The sequence below is a fragment of the Podarcis gaigeae genome (assembly GCF_964106915.1).
Source record: "Podarcis gaigeae genome assembly, chromosome: 8".
Lineage (NCBI taxonomy): Eukaryota > Metazoa > Chordata > Lepidosauria > Squamata > Lacertidae > Podarcis > Podarcis gaigeae.
In genome coordinates, this window is record NC_139684.1 from 59,327,314 (window position 1) to 59,344,366 (window position 17,053).

Sequence of the window (17,053 nt, forward strand, 5' to 3'; positions counted from 1 at the left end):
CCAACTTCTACTGGGTTTTTTATCTCTGAGGGTTACAGGAGCATTGCAGGTTGCTGTGATGGAGGCATTTTTTTTGTACAAAATATGAGAAAACAGCATTTTGGGGAGCTGGCTTCCTGTTCTCATCATTGTGTCTTCCATACTGGGCACCACAGCACTGTAAATAATCATTTCTACATCAGGCTGGCAGTGGGGATGAGACTGCCAAGTCTATGCCCTCTTCTGGCCAGGATATAGCACTGGAGCTAAGGTTCTAAATGCTCAGGTAGACTGCTCTTCCTCAAAGTGCTTTCTGGAAAAGCTCAGTAGCTACAAATGTCTTGGTTTTTTTTTCCTGGGGGAGATCCATAGCTCACCTTGCACTGGTCCATTCTCCATTAACTCCTTCATGATCTCTTTCTCCTGCAAGCAGACGGAAGAGTAGCAAGGCATTTTACAAACATATCATAAACAGCTTTAAAAACCCTATAAAAAGAAAGATACTTTGTAAAATTTCCTCCCAAGATTCTCCACCATTTTTGATGGCAGATCCCCCTGACAGCACCCCAGAAGGATGCATAGGCTAGGACTTGGTAGAAGAGGCAAAAGGTGGTCAGGCTGACTGCATAGTTGAAGCTGCACCGTGCAACAGGAAAATACAGCTTTGTGACAAAAGAGAGAAAATCCACTACTGCAACTTTTAAGAGTGATCCCCACCACAAATAAAGTACTGGGACCCTGCCCGCCCCCACCACAAATATAGATGTGCCCACCAATAGGATAGAGGATTTAAAGAGGCCATTTGCACACAGCTCTAGCTTGAAAGCCCTGCCCAGAACTGTCAGCTGTGCTCAGCCCATGCTCTACAGCACTCACGTTAGAGGAGAGGCGATACGCAGGGGTGGACTGGAAGATCTCATTGGAGTCCGTCCATGGGTTGGGGCAGCGTGCCGTGGCTTGTCTCTTGCCCCGCCCTGTGGAGCGGCTATGCATCATGCAAGGGGTTGCAGGCGGGGTGCTGTCTTTTTCCTGGCTGGTGAAAGGGTAGCATTCGTCCGTCACCACTCTGGAAGGCCGAAGGTGGGGGAGAGGGAAAGGACAAAAGTATGAGATTTTGTACGTAACTGAACGGCTTATGTGGAGACTTGCTCACTCCCAAGGGTGATAGGTTAATAACATGGGATGTATGTACCTTAAAAAAAAAAATCCCCTCTAACTAGGAGTCACCCAGGATGGAGAACTATTGGGACAGCATGAGCAGGGAGGGGATTATTTAACCCTTTCCTCCTATAGAAATGGAAGGGGGAAGGGATTCACGCACACACCCAATCAGGAACACAGTATGTGGGGGGGGGGAACAGTTTAAAAACACCTTCCTCGTGTGTCATGGTCCTGATCTTCCACCCCTTGCCCCCCCCCAAAGATGCAGTTATTTATAGATTTTTTTTTTTTAAGATACAAGCAATGCCAACCCACCTGCCTAATGTCACGAGTTGTTCAGCTTTAAGTCTTTACATGCAACTCCTTCAAGACCCTTCCATTCCCACCCTTCCTTCCCCCCCCCCCACTTGCCATCCCCTGCTAGTTGTGTTGATACTTTTCCCAGCCTTCTAGCCTTCCCAGTCATCACAGGCTAATAGCCCCAGCCCTCCAGCCCTATAACAATGCCAGACCAGTATTGCCTAGCAGTTTTCAAGACACTTGACAAGGAGAGTAATGGAGGCTGATCTTCTGTGAAAGACAATATGTACATAGGAAGTTGCCTTATTCAGAGTCAGGCCACAGGTCCACCTAGCTCATTAGACAGTAATATGCCAAGGAACTGTTCTACCATTGAACTTTGTTTCTTCCCCATGACTGCTCTTGTGTGCATTTTTTTGAGGGGGAGGGGGAATTCCTATTCCATGCAAGCTGGTGGTGAAACACCCCATGCAGTCTCATTGTGCAGTGGATGCAAACTCCCCAGAATCTTCTGTAATGCACTGGGCTTCCATGGTAGCTATATGTAGAGGTGGAAAGTCTGAATGTCACAGTTCTGTAATTCAACAGCCTGCTGTAAAATGACAATGCCTGAACATTTGAGTTTAAGTCAAATTCAGCATATGATCCCTTTGTTCTTTCTACCTTCGTGGATTCACGGCAGAGCCAAAACTGGGGGCCTGGCAGAATCTGGGAGATCCAAAAGGGTTCTGGAAAGCCTCCAGAGCTATACTAGGCCATGCCACATTCGCACAGAGACCTTTTCTGTCCCGTGCAGGCTGACAACTTCATCAACTTTCATTGCTACACCAGGTTCCATTTCTGAATGTGACGAAGTGCACAAACTCACCCTCTCCTGCGCAGGAACCACCAGGCCCCATCAATTCGGCCCCCACTACAGCCTTGCTGGTTGCGAGTGTTGCAGGAGAGGAGGTTCTGGGGCGATAAGGCGGGAGTCATGTGTCCCATAGAGTGGATGGAGATTCTGTCCGAGGCCACCGCTGGTGAGAAGACACATGCGGTTAGAAGTCTGGAGAGCTAATAATGAGGATGAAGCCAGTTTCTTGAATCACAGGAACATTAGCATTGTGCTACAGTAGCATGCAGTTGATGCAGCTCTCCTATTTGGATTTTCGAAGCATAAGGAATCTCCAGATTTAGGGAGGAGAAAGTGAGGGGCAGCAGTAGTAGGAAGAGAACACCGGATGGATGAGAGGGAACTAAAGGGGACACCAGGGGTTCACAATCTGCATTAAGATGAGGTATGTCTGGCCCCTCTATGTGTGAGAACAGCTTGTACAGGGAAGTCTAGGGCGTTGCTTGAAAGACGTGCACCTCCCTATGAGTGATGCCCTCTCAAGAACTACTGTTCCCAGAGTCCCTTAGCATCAGTACAATGGGAGGAAGAGGCAACAGAGTGTCACAGCAGGAGGGTGGGACAAGCACAGTGATAATAATCAGGGACACAGACATGCCAAGGATGTTGGAAAGGAGCCAGTACTGCTATTAAGATTTACAGGCCTCTGAAGATGTGTGAGTCAATGGATGAGGCCCATTCCCAGAGCACCTAGAAGAACTGACAGTAGATTGCCAGGTACAGAAAACCATAGCTGTCAACTTTTCCGTTTTCTTGCGAGGAATCCTATTCGGAATAAGGGAATTTCCCTTAAAAAAAGGGAAACGTTGACAGCTATGACAGAAAACATCTGTATGGGAACAAGTTAGCCTACCCCACCCCAAAGTAGAGCATCAGGAGGGTAGCAAAAGACATGCCCTCTCCCTGCTCCATCATTGTTATGGCACATTTTTCCACCTGTGAGGTGAGGTACCTGCAGTAGAAAAGGCCCAGGATCCAGCACAGTTGCCCTGGTCCAGCGGCTCGTGGATCATTCCTGCCCACTTCTCAGCAGCGTTGAAATGGGAAGGCAGCACCTCATTGGCATCCATATTCATCTACAGAAAGAGGGGAAAGAAGGAGAAGGAAGTCACTAGAGAGAAGGGAAATGTACCCAGGATTCACAGCGGAAACAGCAACAGGAATCAGGCCAGGGATATTCATATCTTGCAACTGGCTTGCCTCGGCTGCTGCTTCAAGATACTCACTGAGGCAGAATTGTTGGTCTTCTGCTCCAATTTAGTGCTAAAGAGCAGGTTTTCCAGGGAAAAGTAGCAGCGCAAAGGCAAAGCCGCCCAGACCCGTGCCTAGACCCCTTGTTTTCTAGCACAGGCAGACTAAGCAGAACAAGTCCTGAGAGTCAAGAAACCAGAATACAAGCTGTGTAAAACTTCCTGCCCTTTCCTGCATCTTCCTCTCCCAGCCTACATAACCTTGAAAGTCCCCACGTTGCTCAGTCTCAAAGCAACAAGAGCAAGAGCAAAAATTGCTCAGGCTTGGAATCATGTCCTGTTCTGTTGACGGACAGCTTGTGCTCATAGCCCAACAGACAAGGTCTTGTTGCTTCCCTTGCTGGAAAAGCGGGGCCTTCAGTCCAGCCTGGCCTCTTCCCTTTCCTTGTTCTAAAAAGAGAGCAGAGATCTGGGGGCCACCCTGGCTTGATTCCTCTGACATTTCAGCCGGCTTCATTTGGTCTGGTGTTTGCTTTAGGGGAGCAGATTACGTCAGGGATAATGCACTGCTGAATCAGCAGCCTCTGCTGATGTCCTGAGGGGCTGCAGTGGCCTTCCCAGGAGTGGGAAAGAACAACACAGCCAGAAAAAGAAAGGACACATGTCCTCTCCCCCCGAAACCACCCTCATCCCCAGGACTGAAATTGCTGAAGCAGCTGAGTTTGTTTGCAAACATCTCCAAGGCCCCTGAAGTCTCTGGATTGTTTGGTAGATTGTATGATTGATGCTGAATTTGTAATGTTCTATTATGTTCTATTGTGTTAGTGTTATTTGTTGTTTGTAAACTGGTTTGGGATTCATTTGAATGAAAAGCGACATAGAAATACAAGAAATTAAATCAAACCCTTCTCTTAGCAAAGTCACATATCTTCCCTCTTTTCCCCACAATAAAAGTGTAAGTGACCTCCCTCTTATATTGTTGTAGATTGTAAGCAGGGCTTTTTTTCAGCTGGAACTCACCAGAACTCAGTTCTGGCACCACTCAGGTGGGCACCATTGTCCTTACAAGTGAACAAGGGAGGCGTTCATGGTGAGTTCCAGCACCTCTTTCCCTAGAAAAATGGCACTGATTGTAAGCCTTCCTGATTTAGAGCTCAGCATTCCAGGCCATCCTCATTACTGCCACTGTAAGGACTGGATTCCTGACTAGATGGGCTTTTGGCCTGATCCAGTAGACACTCCATGTTTTTTCTCCCCCCCCCTTTTTTTAATTACAGTGGTACCTTGGGTTACATACGCTTCAGGTTACATACACTTCAGGTTACAGACTCTGCTAACCCAGAAATAGTACCTCGGGTTAAGAACTTTGCTTCAGGATGAGAACAGAAATGCTCCAGTGGTGCAGCGGCAGCAGGAGGCCCCATTAGCTAAAGTGGTGCTTTAGGTTAAGAACAGTTTCAGGTTAAGAACAGACCTCCGGAACGAATTAAGTACTTAACCTGAGTTACCACTGTACTGTCAACAGGTAACAAAAACAGGCTTGAAACTGACCTCTCAGAAGTCAGAGGGGTAACTGGATGTGAGTTTCAGAGCTCTCAGAGCTATGTGCCTGAAATCTGTCCCTTCTGACACAACTGGGAAAATTATGCACATGTTCTTTTGTATTTAGTTTTCCTGTACTCAGAAATGCAGAGGAAGAAAACTCCCAGGGTTTGGAATGAAGAAGCTCAGAATGAGCCTTTCTGGATCATCCACCAAGCGAGACTTACATGGAGTTCATTCATGTTCATGACAGCCGTGGGGGGTTTGATGGTGCCAAGGCGATACTGGATGCCCTCCTCTAGCGTCATGCCCCAGAACTGGCTGTAGTTGGAGGCTCTCCAGCTAAAGAAAGATGGAAGAGACTCCATTGAGAAGATGAACCTTTGCTCAGGGAGACCCTGAGAGATCCATTAGAGAGGGTGCCATCATTCAGAACTAACCAGCTACCTTGGTAAGAAAACACCGCCAGTTCATAGTTCTTGGATATATGACAAGCCAGCTCCCTTTCCTCTTGGCATTCTTCCTTGACTCGGAACTGGCATGCAATTTAAAGGGAGACTCTGCCTGCCCAGGGAAACTCTGCCTGCCCAGGAAGAGTGAGAACCCCCTAATTCGCAAATAAACGAATTGATTGCTATGGCGTTTTGAAGAACTGGAATGTAATATAAAACAGTAATGATCAGTTCTAATTCTGAACATGGTGTCCCTGTGCCAACAGAACTGGAGTCAAACAGGACCATTGGAGTAAAACAGGACCACTGAGAAACAAAATGGAGGCATTGGTATGCTCAGCTGAATACTGAGGTATGCAGCTTTCTGAACACTACTGTGCCATTACATAATGGGCATATAAGCACCACTTTATGTCAGATATATACTGACCACCACATGTATCTTATAAGTTTCCAGCTTCTACCCAGAGCAGACAACAAAAAAACACTGTCTGTACTCTGCCATCAAGCTCTGTGATACAACCACATCTGTTTTAACCCAGTGGGTAGAGACTCACAACTGGAATTCCTTATTAGACTACAAACACTTGGAGATTTTATTGCAATCAAGCTGTATATAAATGTTGCTAAATAAATCAGTACAGTACAGTACAGTACACACACACACACACACACACACACACACACCACAAAGTGAAAATGCAGATCAGCACAGCCAGACAGGTACCCAGAAAGGACTTATTATACAACAGGCCTAGATAACACAGCTTGCTGTTACTTGTAGTTCCCAGCTAAATCCACTCCAAGGAGCTACAGCCCATCCTGGACAAGGGTACCTCCCTCTCACTGGCCTTGGGCGGTAGGTCTTACTTAGAGACACATCCTCAAGCTAGCACAGGTCCTCACCAAGAATAATAGGCCACAGACACAAATACAGGGACCAGATCTTGCAACAGACACAGGTTCCAATCCTGTCTCTACAGCTCCTCAGGCAATACTACTACAGACCCTAATAATGGCAGCCAGAATGTCAAGGGAACCCAGACCAGCTCATCTTACACAATGACAGTCTCTTGTTTGCCAGTGGTGCCTTTCTACATCCTACATAAGACCAACAGAACGACCTCTGTGCAAAAAGCATAAACGGACATAAACTTGACACTTGAAATAGCATTTTTTTAAAAAAACAACAACCAACAACTGTGGGGGAGCGTTTCAGTGTACTTGGACACTCTGCCATGAACCTTGTTCTTGAACAAAGGAACTTCAAAATAAAACTGAAGCATGAAACCAATGAATCACAATTTTTCTAGAGGTACCATTTTTCAAGAGGTTCAAGTCTACTAGCTGCCTTAAATCAGGATAATGCGTTGACTCTTCAGTTGAGCTTGGGGGACAATATCCATGAGTGTCCTAGCTTGGGTTCCACAGATCCCTGGGCCACTCGCCTCAGGTGCAGTATCAGGAACTTGTTCCAGGTCCTCATCTAGTGCTACAACATCTTCAGATCCAGCCAACCTATCCTTTATGACACTGAGGTCAAGGCTGGAGCAATGGTAGCTTTTTCTTTAGGCTTATTCCTTCCTGCCCACAGCTTTGACAAGAAGCCACAAAATGGTGGATATGTGGCTCCACTCCTCACCATTGCTACACTTCCCTCGGAATGGAGACCACCAACTTTTGTTGGACCCCCTCCTCCCTAGCAGCCTGCTTGATTCGTCAAATTGATGTTCTTATTCTTACCCATAATTCCCTCTGTTGATGGCATCTATCATATCCCCATTGATGAGGCAAGCGTGGTTTTCACAGGACCATCGCCCATTTCCTTCACAAGTGCTGAGAAGAGAAGACATGGGAAACGTTAGATATACGAAGCTATGGAAGGGTGGTGAGCTAGTAGCCAAAGGGAGATACTTCCAGAAGTCTAGATCCAGGAGTAGCCTGTGAGGTCGTGTGGAGCCACCCTCCTGACACCAGCTTTGCTGACACCTGAATGCAGTGAGCTTGGGCAGAATGGTGATGCCATTGGGGCTGTGCAGGCCCACTGGCAGAGCCAATCCAACACACTCCCTCTGGTGTGCCCAAGCAACTTCAACCTCGCCGCCAACCTGCTTTACACCAGAGGTTGCCAATGCATTGCGTGAAGGTGTCATAGCACCCACCAAGGTCTCCCCTAGCAAACCACCTTGCAGCTTAAACTGAGCAACTCATCAGTGAGCAGTACAAAATTCTTCATGTTTGTTACAAAGGACTAGTGAGCTCTAAGCTTTGTGGAACCAGGTGCAGATCACCTGAGGATCAAATTCATAACAGTACAAAGGAGATAAGTGATGAGCCAGGGCAGACCACAGCACAGATATAACAGAGGCAGTTCTGACTTCTATAGGAACCTAGGAGGCTGCCTTAAACTGAGTCAGAACATCTAGCTCAGTGTTGCCTACACGGACTGGCAGTGACTCTCCAGGGTTTAAGATAGAGGATATTCTCAGCCCTGCCTGGAGACCCCAGGAATTGAATCTGGGACACTTTGCAAGCAAAGTAGATGCTCTACCATTGAACTACAGCCTTGCCTTCTACCTTCCCCACAAGACTTTCCTCCTATCATCTTAGCCCTCTTTGCTGCCCCCTTTGAAGGTGCTCCAGCATGACTACATCCAAATTCACAGTGCAGAATCTACAAAAAGACACAGAGCTCCAAGTGAGATCCGACTAGTGCTAAGAGCTTTATCTACTTATTGGAACAGGCTCCTTTATTAAAGAAAGCTTGAGGTTCTGAGGATGCTGGAAGTTGAAGGCTGTAGCTTGGTGGCAGAACATCTGCTCTGCATGCAGAATGTCTCAGGTTAAATTCCCAGGATCTGCAGGTGGAGCTGGGGGAGACCACTCTGAAATCCTGGAAAGCCACTGCTAGACAGTTGAGTTGGATGGACACAATGGTCTGACTTGGGATAAGGCCCCCAAAATCCTGTGTGTGTGTGTGTGTGTGTGCATGTGCGCGTTCATAGACCAAGCTCCCCCTGCACATGGTCTATGGCCAAGCCCTCTGCAAGCACATTGCTAGCACAAGGTGCCCTAATCCTTTCCACGAAGCCTTCAGGAAACACGGTGGCCTTGCTGACGAGGAGCCAATTCCAACATTAGCTATGCTTCATAGAACGCTTGGCATTTTCTCTCGGCCAAAAGGCACTTTAAAAAGCAACAACAATCCTTTTCCCCACCCCCTTTCCCATCCTGAAGGCAGAAAAGGTTTTGTCCTTTTACGGACCTGCCTGGCAGCAACACTCTCCCCTTAGAGTCTGCATCCTGCCAGGGCCTGCTGAGCAGTTAACTGGAGCTCAGTTGGGACTCTCTGTTTAACACTCATCTTCCCTTTGCCCTTCAGACCACAAGGAAAGCTTTGTTGCAGGATCTGATCAAAGGCGCATCGAGTCCAGCACCATGTTCTCAACGCCATGGTGACATAAGAACAAAAGGAAAAAAGAGTCTGCTAGATCAGGCCAATGGCCCATCTAGTTCAGGATCCTATTCTTGGAGCAGCCAACAAGATGCCCATGGGAAGCCTAGAAACAGGACCTGAGCACAATTCTGACTCCCAGCAACTGGTATTCAGAAGCATTATTGCCTCTAACCATGGAGACAGAGGCTAATAGCCACTAATAGCTTTCTCCTCCATGAATTTGTCTAATTCTCTTTTAAAGCCATCCTAGTTTGTGGCTAGGGACGCGGGTGGTGCTGTGGGTTAAACCACAGAGACTAGGACTTGCCGATCAGAAGGTCAGCGGTTCGAATCCCCATGACGGGGTGAGCTCCCATTGCTCGGTCCCTGCTCCTGCCAACCTAGCAGTTCAAAAGCACGTCAAAGTGCAAGTAGATAAATAGGTACCACTCCGGTGGGAAGGTAAACAGCACTTCTGTGTGCTGCTCTGGTTCGCCAGAAGCAGCTTAGTCATGCTGGCCACATGACCCAGAAGCTGTACACTGGCTCCCTCACCCAGTAAAGCAAGATGAGCGCCGCAACCCCAGAGTCAGCCACGACTGGACCTATTGGTCAGGGGTCCCTTTAACTTTAGTTGGTCGCTATCACTGTCTCCTGGGGGAGTGAGTTACATAGCTTAACCATGCTCTGTATGTATTGTGTTTACACTAAATAGTAATAATAATAATAATTGATCTTGTTGTTGTTGTTGTTGTTTTATTTGCATCTGGCCCTTCTGACTGTGTTGCCCCAGCCACTCTGGGCGGCTTCCAACAAATACAAAAGCATAATCAAGCATCTTCATTCATCCAGATTATTTCAATGCATTTCCCTGTCACTTTCCTAACTGCAAAAGTCCATGCAAGTTTTTAAAGCAGATTTGTTGTTTTGCAGATCTGTTAAGCAGTGCAAACTGAAAGCTCTAGCATGCGCTCAGATTCCTTCTGCCAAATGCTGACGGCCTGAAGGGAACCTTTGGCAGAGAGACTTTGACTGAAAAAAATGCTTCTGTGATCAAAGAGCCCAACTTACCAGAAGTTGCAGTTATCTCTGTAGGTTGAGCCTGTTGGGAACTTGTGTCCATTACGGATGCAGGCTGGAAGGGAGGGAACAAGGAGAAAACTGGGATGGGAAACTGAGTGCATATGGATCCATATAGATAGCAAGAAGGCTTACATTTCGGTAGAGGGGCTCAACCGCCCAATATCAGGATTCAGAGCAGTATTCTGTACAACTGTTTACTGCTGTGGATGCTGGGAAAGCAATATTTAGTTAGGCTGATTGCTTGTACTAAAAGCCCAGATGTCATGCTTATATTGCATTATATTTATTGTACACTTGTATTTGAATTTATCATACTTTATTGTATTTTTCTTTTCTATTTTGTCCATCACTTTGGGGGCATTTGGGCCAAAAAGCAGTATGTATGTATGTATGTATGTATGTATGTATGTATGTATGTATGTATACACACACACACACACACACACACACACCAGCCATAATCAATAGGAACCAGCAATGGGGGAGAGACTCCTGATTTCTGGAAATCTCTCTCCGGTTTTTGGAATACAACCCCCAGCAGAGTTTGGGAAGGCAAGACTCCAGCTAGTGGGAGGGGCAGCAGAGAAATGGTTTGGGAACCAGTTGCGCAGTTTCAAACCAGCTAAAATCAGATAGAGAAGAAAGAGAAAGAGCTGAGAGCACTGCTTGGGTGTAGCTGCTGGTGTTTATGGGCGTCTATTAACCCCTGCCATGCTCTGATTGTATACTGTAAGCACATCAAATATTACAAAAGACATCATTAAGCCTTCAGGGCTTTATCATCCGAGCTAAACCCTGTAGTGCATTTCTTGTAATTTCTCACTAAAACATAATAAGGCATGCTGGGGGAACCGACACACTGATGTAGCCTGGCTTAATTACGTACCACTCCCTGGTTCTGGAGCAACAATAACTTACTGTTTAGAAGCTTCTCTCCCTCCATAAATGTACATGGAAAGTATGGGATAAATTCTACCCTTTTAACCTTTCCAGAGTACAAAAGGCTGGTTGAAGCTCGCAAAGGTTGAACTGTATAAAATCTCACTGTGTTCAGTAGAGTTCGCACTCCTGCGCTGAGGATTTGGATTGAGAGCTCAGGGTCAAAGTTTGATTAATTAATTCAAGGCTGGAGCATGTTTCAAATGCCATTTTCCAAGTCGGGCTTGGAAAATGTGAAGGGAGGGGCAAACCCTAGCTCTTAAGAAGATAGGAAGAGCCTGCTAGTGGCCCATTGGAGTCCAGAATGTACAGAACTTTCCTAGTTGTGTAGGGAGGGGCAAGAGGAAGGTTTCAGGCATGTAATTCTGCTCCATAAACCCTGAAACTCCTGTGCAGTTACCCCTCTGCCTTCTGAGAAGTCAGTTTCAAGAAGATATGTGTTACCTGTTGGCAGTAATGTATAGAAACATAAGAATATACAAAGAGCCCTGCTGGACCAAGCCAAGGACCTCTTCTCACAGTTGCCAATCAGATGCCTACAGGGAGCCTGCAAGCAGGACCTGAAGGTAGCAGCACTCACTGCACCTGCAGCTTCCAGAAACTGGTATTCAGAGGCATGCTGCCTCTGGCAGTGGAGGTGGAACAATGGGAATGTGATAATGCATGATCTTGTGGTAGTAACAGAAGGTGGTGTTCCTGACCAGCTTGCAAGCCAGGAAGCCTCCTTTGAGAAGGTTGTCTCTGCCATGAACTCAGCAGCATCCCCAATGCCCTGGAGAATGGCTACCTCTCAGTGTAGGCAGTACAGTACTAGAGGGGCCAATGACCAGAAGGCAGGACATCTGGTTTGCAAATCATTTATTATTATAATTAACTTTAGGGAGAGCTGGGGATGTCCCTGGTCTATAACCCAGACAGCCATTGCCAGTCGGTGAGGATGAGGCTGAGCTAGATGGACCAATGATCTGGCTCAGCATTAGGTTGCCTCCTACGTCTCAGGATAAGGTACCTCCCAATGTGAAAAATAGCAATAAACATGACGATTTATATGAGTATGCCCAAAGTGCTTTTTTCCCACCACTAGGGATGGGGAAGGTAAAATAGTCCATGCACACCAAAACTTGAGAGTGTGGAATTGGTTTCCTGGCTAGGGTTTAGCACTGCTCTTTTTAGAAATTAACTGCTTGGGGCAGGGAGAAAATTTAGCCCAAAATGAAAATTTCTATTTCCCCTTTGGATTCAGCTTTGATGGGGTTAAACGTCTTATTTCAGAGGGAAGTCAGAGCCCTGATGGAAGCTGAAGGCATTCCCCACCACCAGCCCTTCTATGAGACACTCAAGAGAAAGGCACCTATTGTTTTAAGCAAGGATGGAAGGGGAAATCACATTTTCCTTAAAGGGGGTCAAGGGGATTTTGCAGCTGCTGCGGAAGTATCCCTACTGGGACTCTGGAGACTGCGATTGTGCCAAGGGCATATTTGCATGACACATCTAGTAGAGGCAGATTTAAGGACCCAAACACTGACGTCTTCAGCATGTGGAGTGGGGGGAATGGGAGAATCCCAATAATAATAAATATCCACACATTTAATCATAAGGTTGGTCTTTCTCAGATCAATCCAAGTGCCCAGTGTAACATTACAACAACAGCATCCTAATTATTTTATCTGTAAGCCTTCTTGTGTCCCAGTCTGGGGAAAAGGTAGGGTGATGATCATGATGGTGATTGTGATGATTTGGCCCCAACATTGGGCACTCCAAAATGCACTGCCTCTTCTCTGGCTATCTTCTCCAATGTGGTGGTGCTGGTGGAGCCTGAAGAGAGCTGTGGACCAAAATATCTGGAGGGCATTTGGTTGATGAATGTGGCTTATCCTCTTCCAGGAATTTGTCTCTAATTCCGTATTAAAGTCACCCAAAGTAAAAAAGTCATTACTACATCTTGTGGCAGTGAGTTCCGCAAATTAAATGCAGGTTGCAAGAAGTGCTACTTTCTATGCCGGCTTCCACAACAGACATTTACCATAGAATTGTTGTTCTTTCCTCATCATTTTTTTACAAGGCATCTACACGATGTCATTATCAAAGCACTGCCAGCCTGTGTTTCCCCTGTGCTCTGTTTTCTGCAGCATTTTATTCAGACTGCAGGAAATCCAGTTTGGGGAGGAAGGATCAGAAGAGTAGCATGAACTCAGCCTGTCTCATCTACAACTACTGGGCATGGTTTGGATGCGTTTAGTGATGAACTGGGCAGGAGAGTCTATCGCCATGCCCCTAAACTTTGGCACACCTCCAATTGGCACCATTCTATCCATGTGCTTATTTCTTTAAGCAATCTTGGGTATTGCTAGGAACCAACAGCCTGCCTGCTGCGACTTTCCTTCTGATCTGTTTCTACAATCTATAGTATTAACACAGAGGAAGAGAAAACGAAAACACACACAAATGCAACCATTCATAATTGTCCAGCACACACAGCCACTTATGCCCACAGACCCTTATCTGACCAAGTCACAAACACCTATCTCAAAACATCTAACCTCCTAAACAACTTTTCTCAACCCTGTGCCCTCCAGGTGACTTGGACCATCAGCACCCCAAGCAGTGTGAACAAAGTCTGCAAAGCAGCCCACATCTGTACCCCCCTCCTCTCCCCTCAGACTCACCTCCATTGTTATATATTGTTATATATACCCACCGATCAGGCAATCCACCCGCAAGTAACCTACCTTTCTGCACAGCAAACGGAGGTTCGATGCCCAAACAGTACTCCCAGAAATCGGGGCAGCAGTCAGAGACAGTGCGGTTGCAGAAGATGTCGCAGTAGCAGATGGTGTCCAGGTATGGCACTGTGCAGCCATCATCCCTCCCAGGGCAGCAAGCATTACGGCGTTCACAGTAAGAGCCTCCTGCGTCCCTGATCCCCCGTTCATGCAATCCTGGGGCCAGCTCCCTCCGTGTACGAGATGCCCGGAGAGCAAGGGCCTCTACTGCCAACAGCACTATGCCCAAGAGAGTCCAGAAGGCCTTCATTCTTCTGTTTGATCTTCTGGGATCTGCAGGTCCTGGAGAACAATGAAAAGATGGAGAATCACACAGAGGAATCAATCTCCCTTTTACACTATGTGGAGCTTGGTTGGATACATACCAGGTTATGCACCCCGTAAAATGATGCTCAAAGTGATTTACAATATGAAACAAAAACACAACGTAAAAAATTAAAGTGACCTGATCAGTGCAGTAACATCAAGGACAATACTTCCCCCCCCCCCCCAGCAGAACAGAGTTTCCGGAACTCTGACCCAAATCCTCCAAAAGAGCACCCCAAAGTGTAGTCGCAATTGTGCCCCTGAAGGCAGACACTCACAGCAGGCACCAGCAGCCCTTCCCATTGATGGTCTCCCTTGGGTTGCTCTGCACCCTGCCTGGCCTGACAGTCAATCCCCTCCATGAAACACGCAGGAATGTGCAGGGAGCAATTTTGCAGGGGAGGGCGGGCAGTGTTCAACATTCAAATGTTTTGCCCCAATAGGATCCTCCACTTCAGCTGGCAGCTCGAGAGAAGAAATCCCACAAGTCTCGCCAGCATGCTCTGGGCTTCCCTCGCTGGAAGATGGTGTTCAGCTTGACCTTCAGGTATCCAGGAGCACAGGGCTGGCTCAGCCAGAATACAGTAATCGTGTCTCTTACATCCTCTGATATATCTGTCCCAGCCATTTTCCCTGAGCCCAGGCTTTCCAAGCCAGGAATGTAACTCGGGACATTTTCCTGTTTACGCTGCCTTCAGGATGGAAAAAGAAAGCAAAAGGGTACAGCCTTGAACTCATGAACAGAGCAGCTGAAAGCAGCCGATCAAATAAGGAGGGGACAGCACTGGGCGTTCTTCCAAGCTGGCTTTTACTGGAGGACAGAGACACCTCATTTTTACACCATCCTCAAAACATGATGCCAGCCTGAATTCCACACACACCCCACCTCCAATTTAATTCAGATTTAATGAATTTCTGGGGGTAATCTGATAAGAGTATTTTTTCTCTCTCAAGATACCTGTTGCCAATGATACATTTGGAATATGAAGCTAGAACTCCAAAGTAACTGTTTCTGAACTGTGATTGAAGTTCAAAGTTTCTCAAAAAAAGAAATTGGAGGAAGGATGAGCCCCCTCACCTTTCATGTTAGAAAGACTGGGTGCTGGTGTCTGCTGTGCCCCCTAGCCCTGGAAGAGGAAGACGGCCTCTGCCCCGTTCTTATTCCTTCTCTGGCATCTCCCCTGTGTCCTCCCATCTCATGGCCACCTGGGAGTAAGAAGGCACCTTCTATGATCTCAGACTTCAGCAATGCAATAAGTTTTCTACTCTCAGCAGCAGCAATCTCAAGAGGAGGGCGGCTCAAGGTCAGAAGGCAAGGAAGGAATCTGGGCCTCTCCTCCCACCCCACACCTCTGCCTTGCTCTTCCAGATGCTAGGAAGTAGTGGGGCGTCATTTTGATTAACTGTCGCCTTCTGACCTCAGTCGGCAAAGTCCACGGAAACACACAGTGCGGCTCATCAATCTGAGGAGGTGGAGCGTTCAAGAACGGCTCTCATCTCGTGCAAGGCAGGGAATCTGGGCTTGCGCCTGTTAGTGTGCGGCTTATCTCCCTTTGAACTGTGGTGTTTGTTATGTGACTGTACAACTATGGAAGTTTTCCAGCCCAGAGCCGGTGGCATTTCAAATGGAAGAGGATTTTTTTAAAAAAATTGAGTTCTTTTTTTGTTCTTTTGTTTTTTTGTTGTTTTTTTGTTTTGTTTTTGTTTTAGTAGTGATGGGAAAAGATCTCCAAAAGACATAACTGCAAAACAGGAGAACTTCGTGCCCACTTGACGAGAGCACAGTTTACACAGTACACATAACACAATCTGCAACAGTTCCAGTCAATTCCGCATCCCTCCTAGCGACACGGGATGAGTGGCACCCACACCCTAGTTCCCCACCCCAAACACAAACATTAGCAGCATGTTCTAAATTTCGCAGACAGTTATTAAATATAACCTTTCCTGGTGCACCTTTATTTAAACACATTGCTGATAAGGGAGTCCACACAAACACTCGGGACTGGGGGCCTTCCCTGGCAATCGGAACACCCACCCCCTCTCAGACAAAACTCTTCCTCACTAACTAAACACAGGAAGGAGAAAGAACACTTATATGTTCAAGCCCCCCCCCCAAAAATACCCTTTCACTGGGGACTTCTTAAACTACATCAATTAGAATAGAACTAGAATAGAAAAATTAGGGTTTTAAAACCAAAACCCCACCCTTTATTTTGTGATGCACCAGGCTCCCCTTTCCTTCCCAGATGCCTTGGATGTGTGGGAGGCTTGGGGGGGGGGGGGGTTAGAGAGAATATGTAGTAAAAAAATTCCTTCTCACTTAGCAAGTTCTTTATATGGGTCTTTTAAGAGATCTCCAGGATATCTGTCTAACTCGTTGCATTTCTATCCCACCCTTCTTCCAAAAAAAAGCTCTCTTCAGCTTTAATCCTTACAACAATCCTGTGAGGTAAGCTAGGTGGGCCCAAAGCCAACCAGTGATCTTGGTGGCTGGACAAGGATTTGAACCCAGCTCTCCTCAGTCTGACACTAACTATGACAGCACCCTGGTTTTCTTGATCCACAGACTTCTGCACCCTGACCGTTGTTTAGGAAGCTTTTAGATGACAGAACCCAAGGTGGCATGCCTGTGGTTCCAAGGTGATCAGCCACCGAGGCATTGACTAGACCCAGAGCTGCCTAGCTTCAGCAAGGTACCCTTGACCTTGATCCCAGGGATGGGCAACCTGATGCCCTCCAGATGTTGTTGCACTCTGATCTGGAACTTTGATATAAATATGCTTAGCATTTTCCTTTGTAGCTTCAATTACATTATGATTGCCAAACAATGGACCACTCGATTGTTGCTCTCACCTGTGCATGTAAGCATGGTTTTAGTAAGTTGGCAACCCTAGTAAGCAGAAGCACCAAGGCCAACTTGTGCATTTGGCAACCTAGCAATCAATGACATTGATGCACATGACACATTCAAATATAATACTTTT

At 46.8% G+C, this 17,053-nt stretch overlaps 1 protein-coding gene across 2 annotated transcripts in view; it reads right to left on the minus strand.

Annotated features, from left to right (window-relative positions):
* The window catches only part of TINAGL1 (tubulointerstitial nephritis antigen like 1), a 29,526-nt gene that overhangs the window by 11,671 nt on the left and 802 nt on the right, over positions 1 to 17,053 (minus strand). The window contains exons 1-9 of one of the 2 annotated variants that reach the window (XM_083751798.1): positions 15,145 to 15,273; positions 13,707 to 14,042; positions 10,027 to 10,090; positions 7,263 to 7,355; positions 5,295 to 5,409; positions 3,288 to 3,411; positions 2,309 to 2,459; positions 856 to 1,045; positions 357 to 402 (exon numbers count right to left, since the gene is read on the minus strand). In XM_083751798.1, the coding sequence (XP_083607924.1) occupies positions 357 to 402; positions 856 to 1,045; positions 2,309 to 2,459; positions 3,288 to 3,411; positions 5,295 to 5,409; positions 7,263 to 7,355; positions 10,027 to 10,090; positions 13,707 to 14,042; positions 15,145 to 15,151 (1,126 nt within the window). In that variant the 5' untranslated portion in view covers positions 15,152 to 15,273. Of the gene's footprint in view, positions 1 to 356; positions 403 to 855; positions 1,046 to 2,308; positions 2,460 to 3,287; positions 3,412 to 5,294; positions 5,410 to 7,262; positions 7,356 to 10,026; positions 10,091 to 13,706; positions 14,043 to 15,144; positions 15,274 to 17,053 lie in introns of those variants that run through there. The other variant, XM_083751799.1, reaches the window with a different exon arrangement.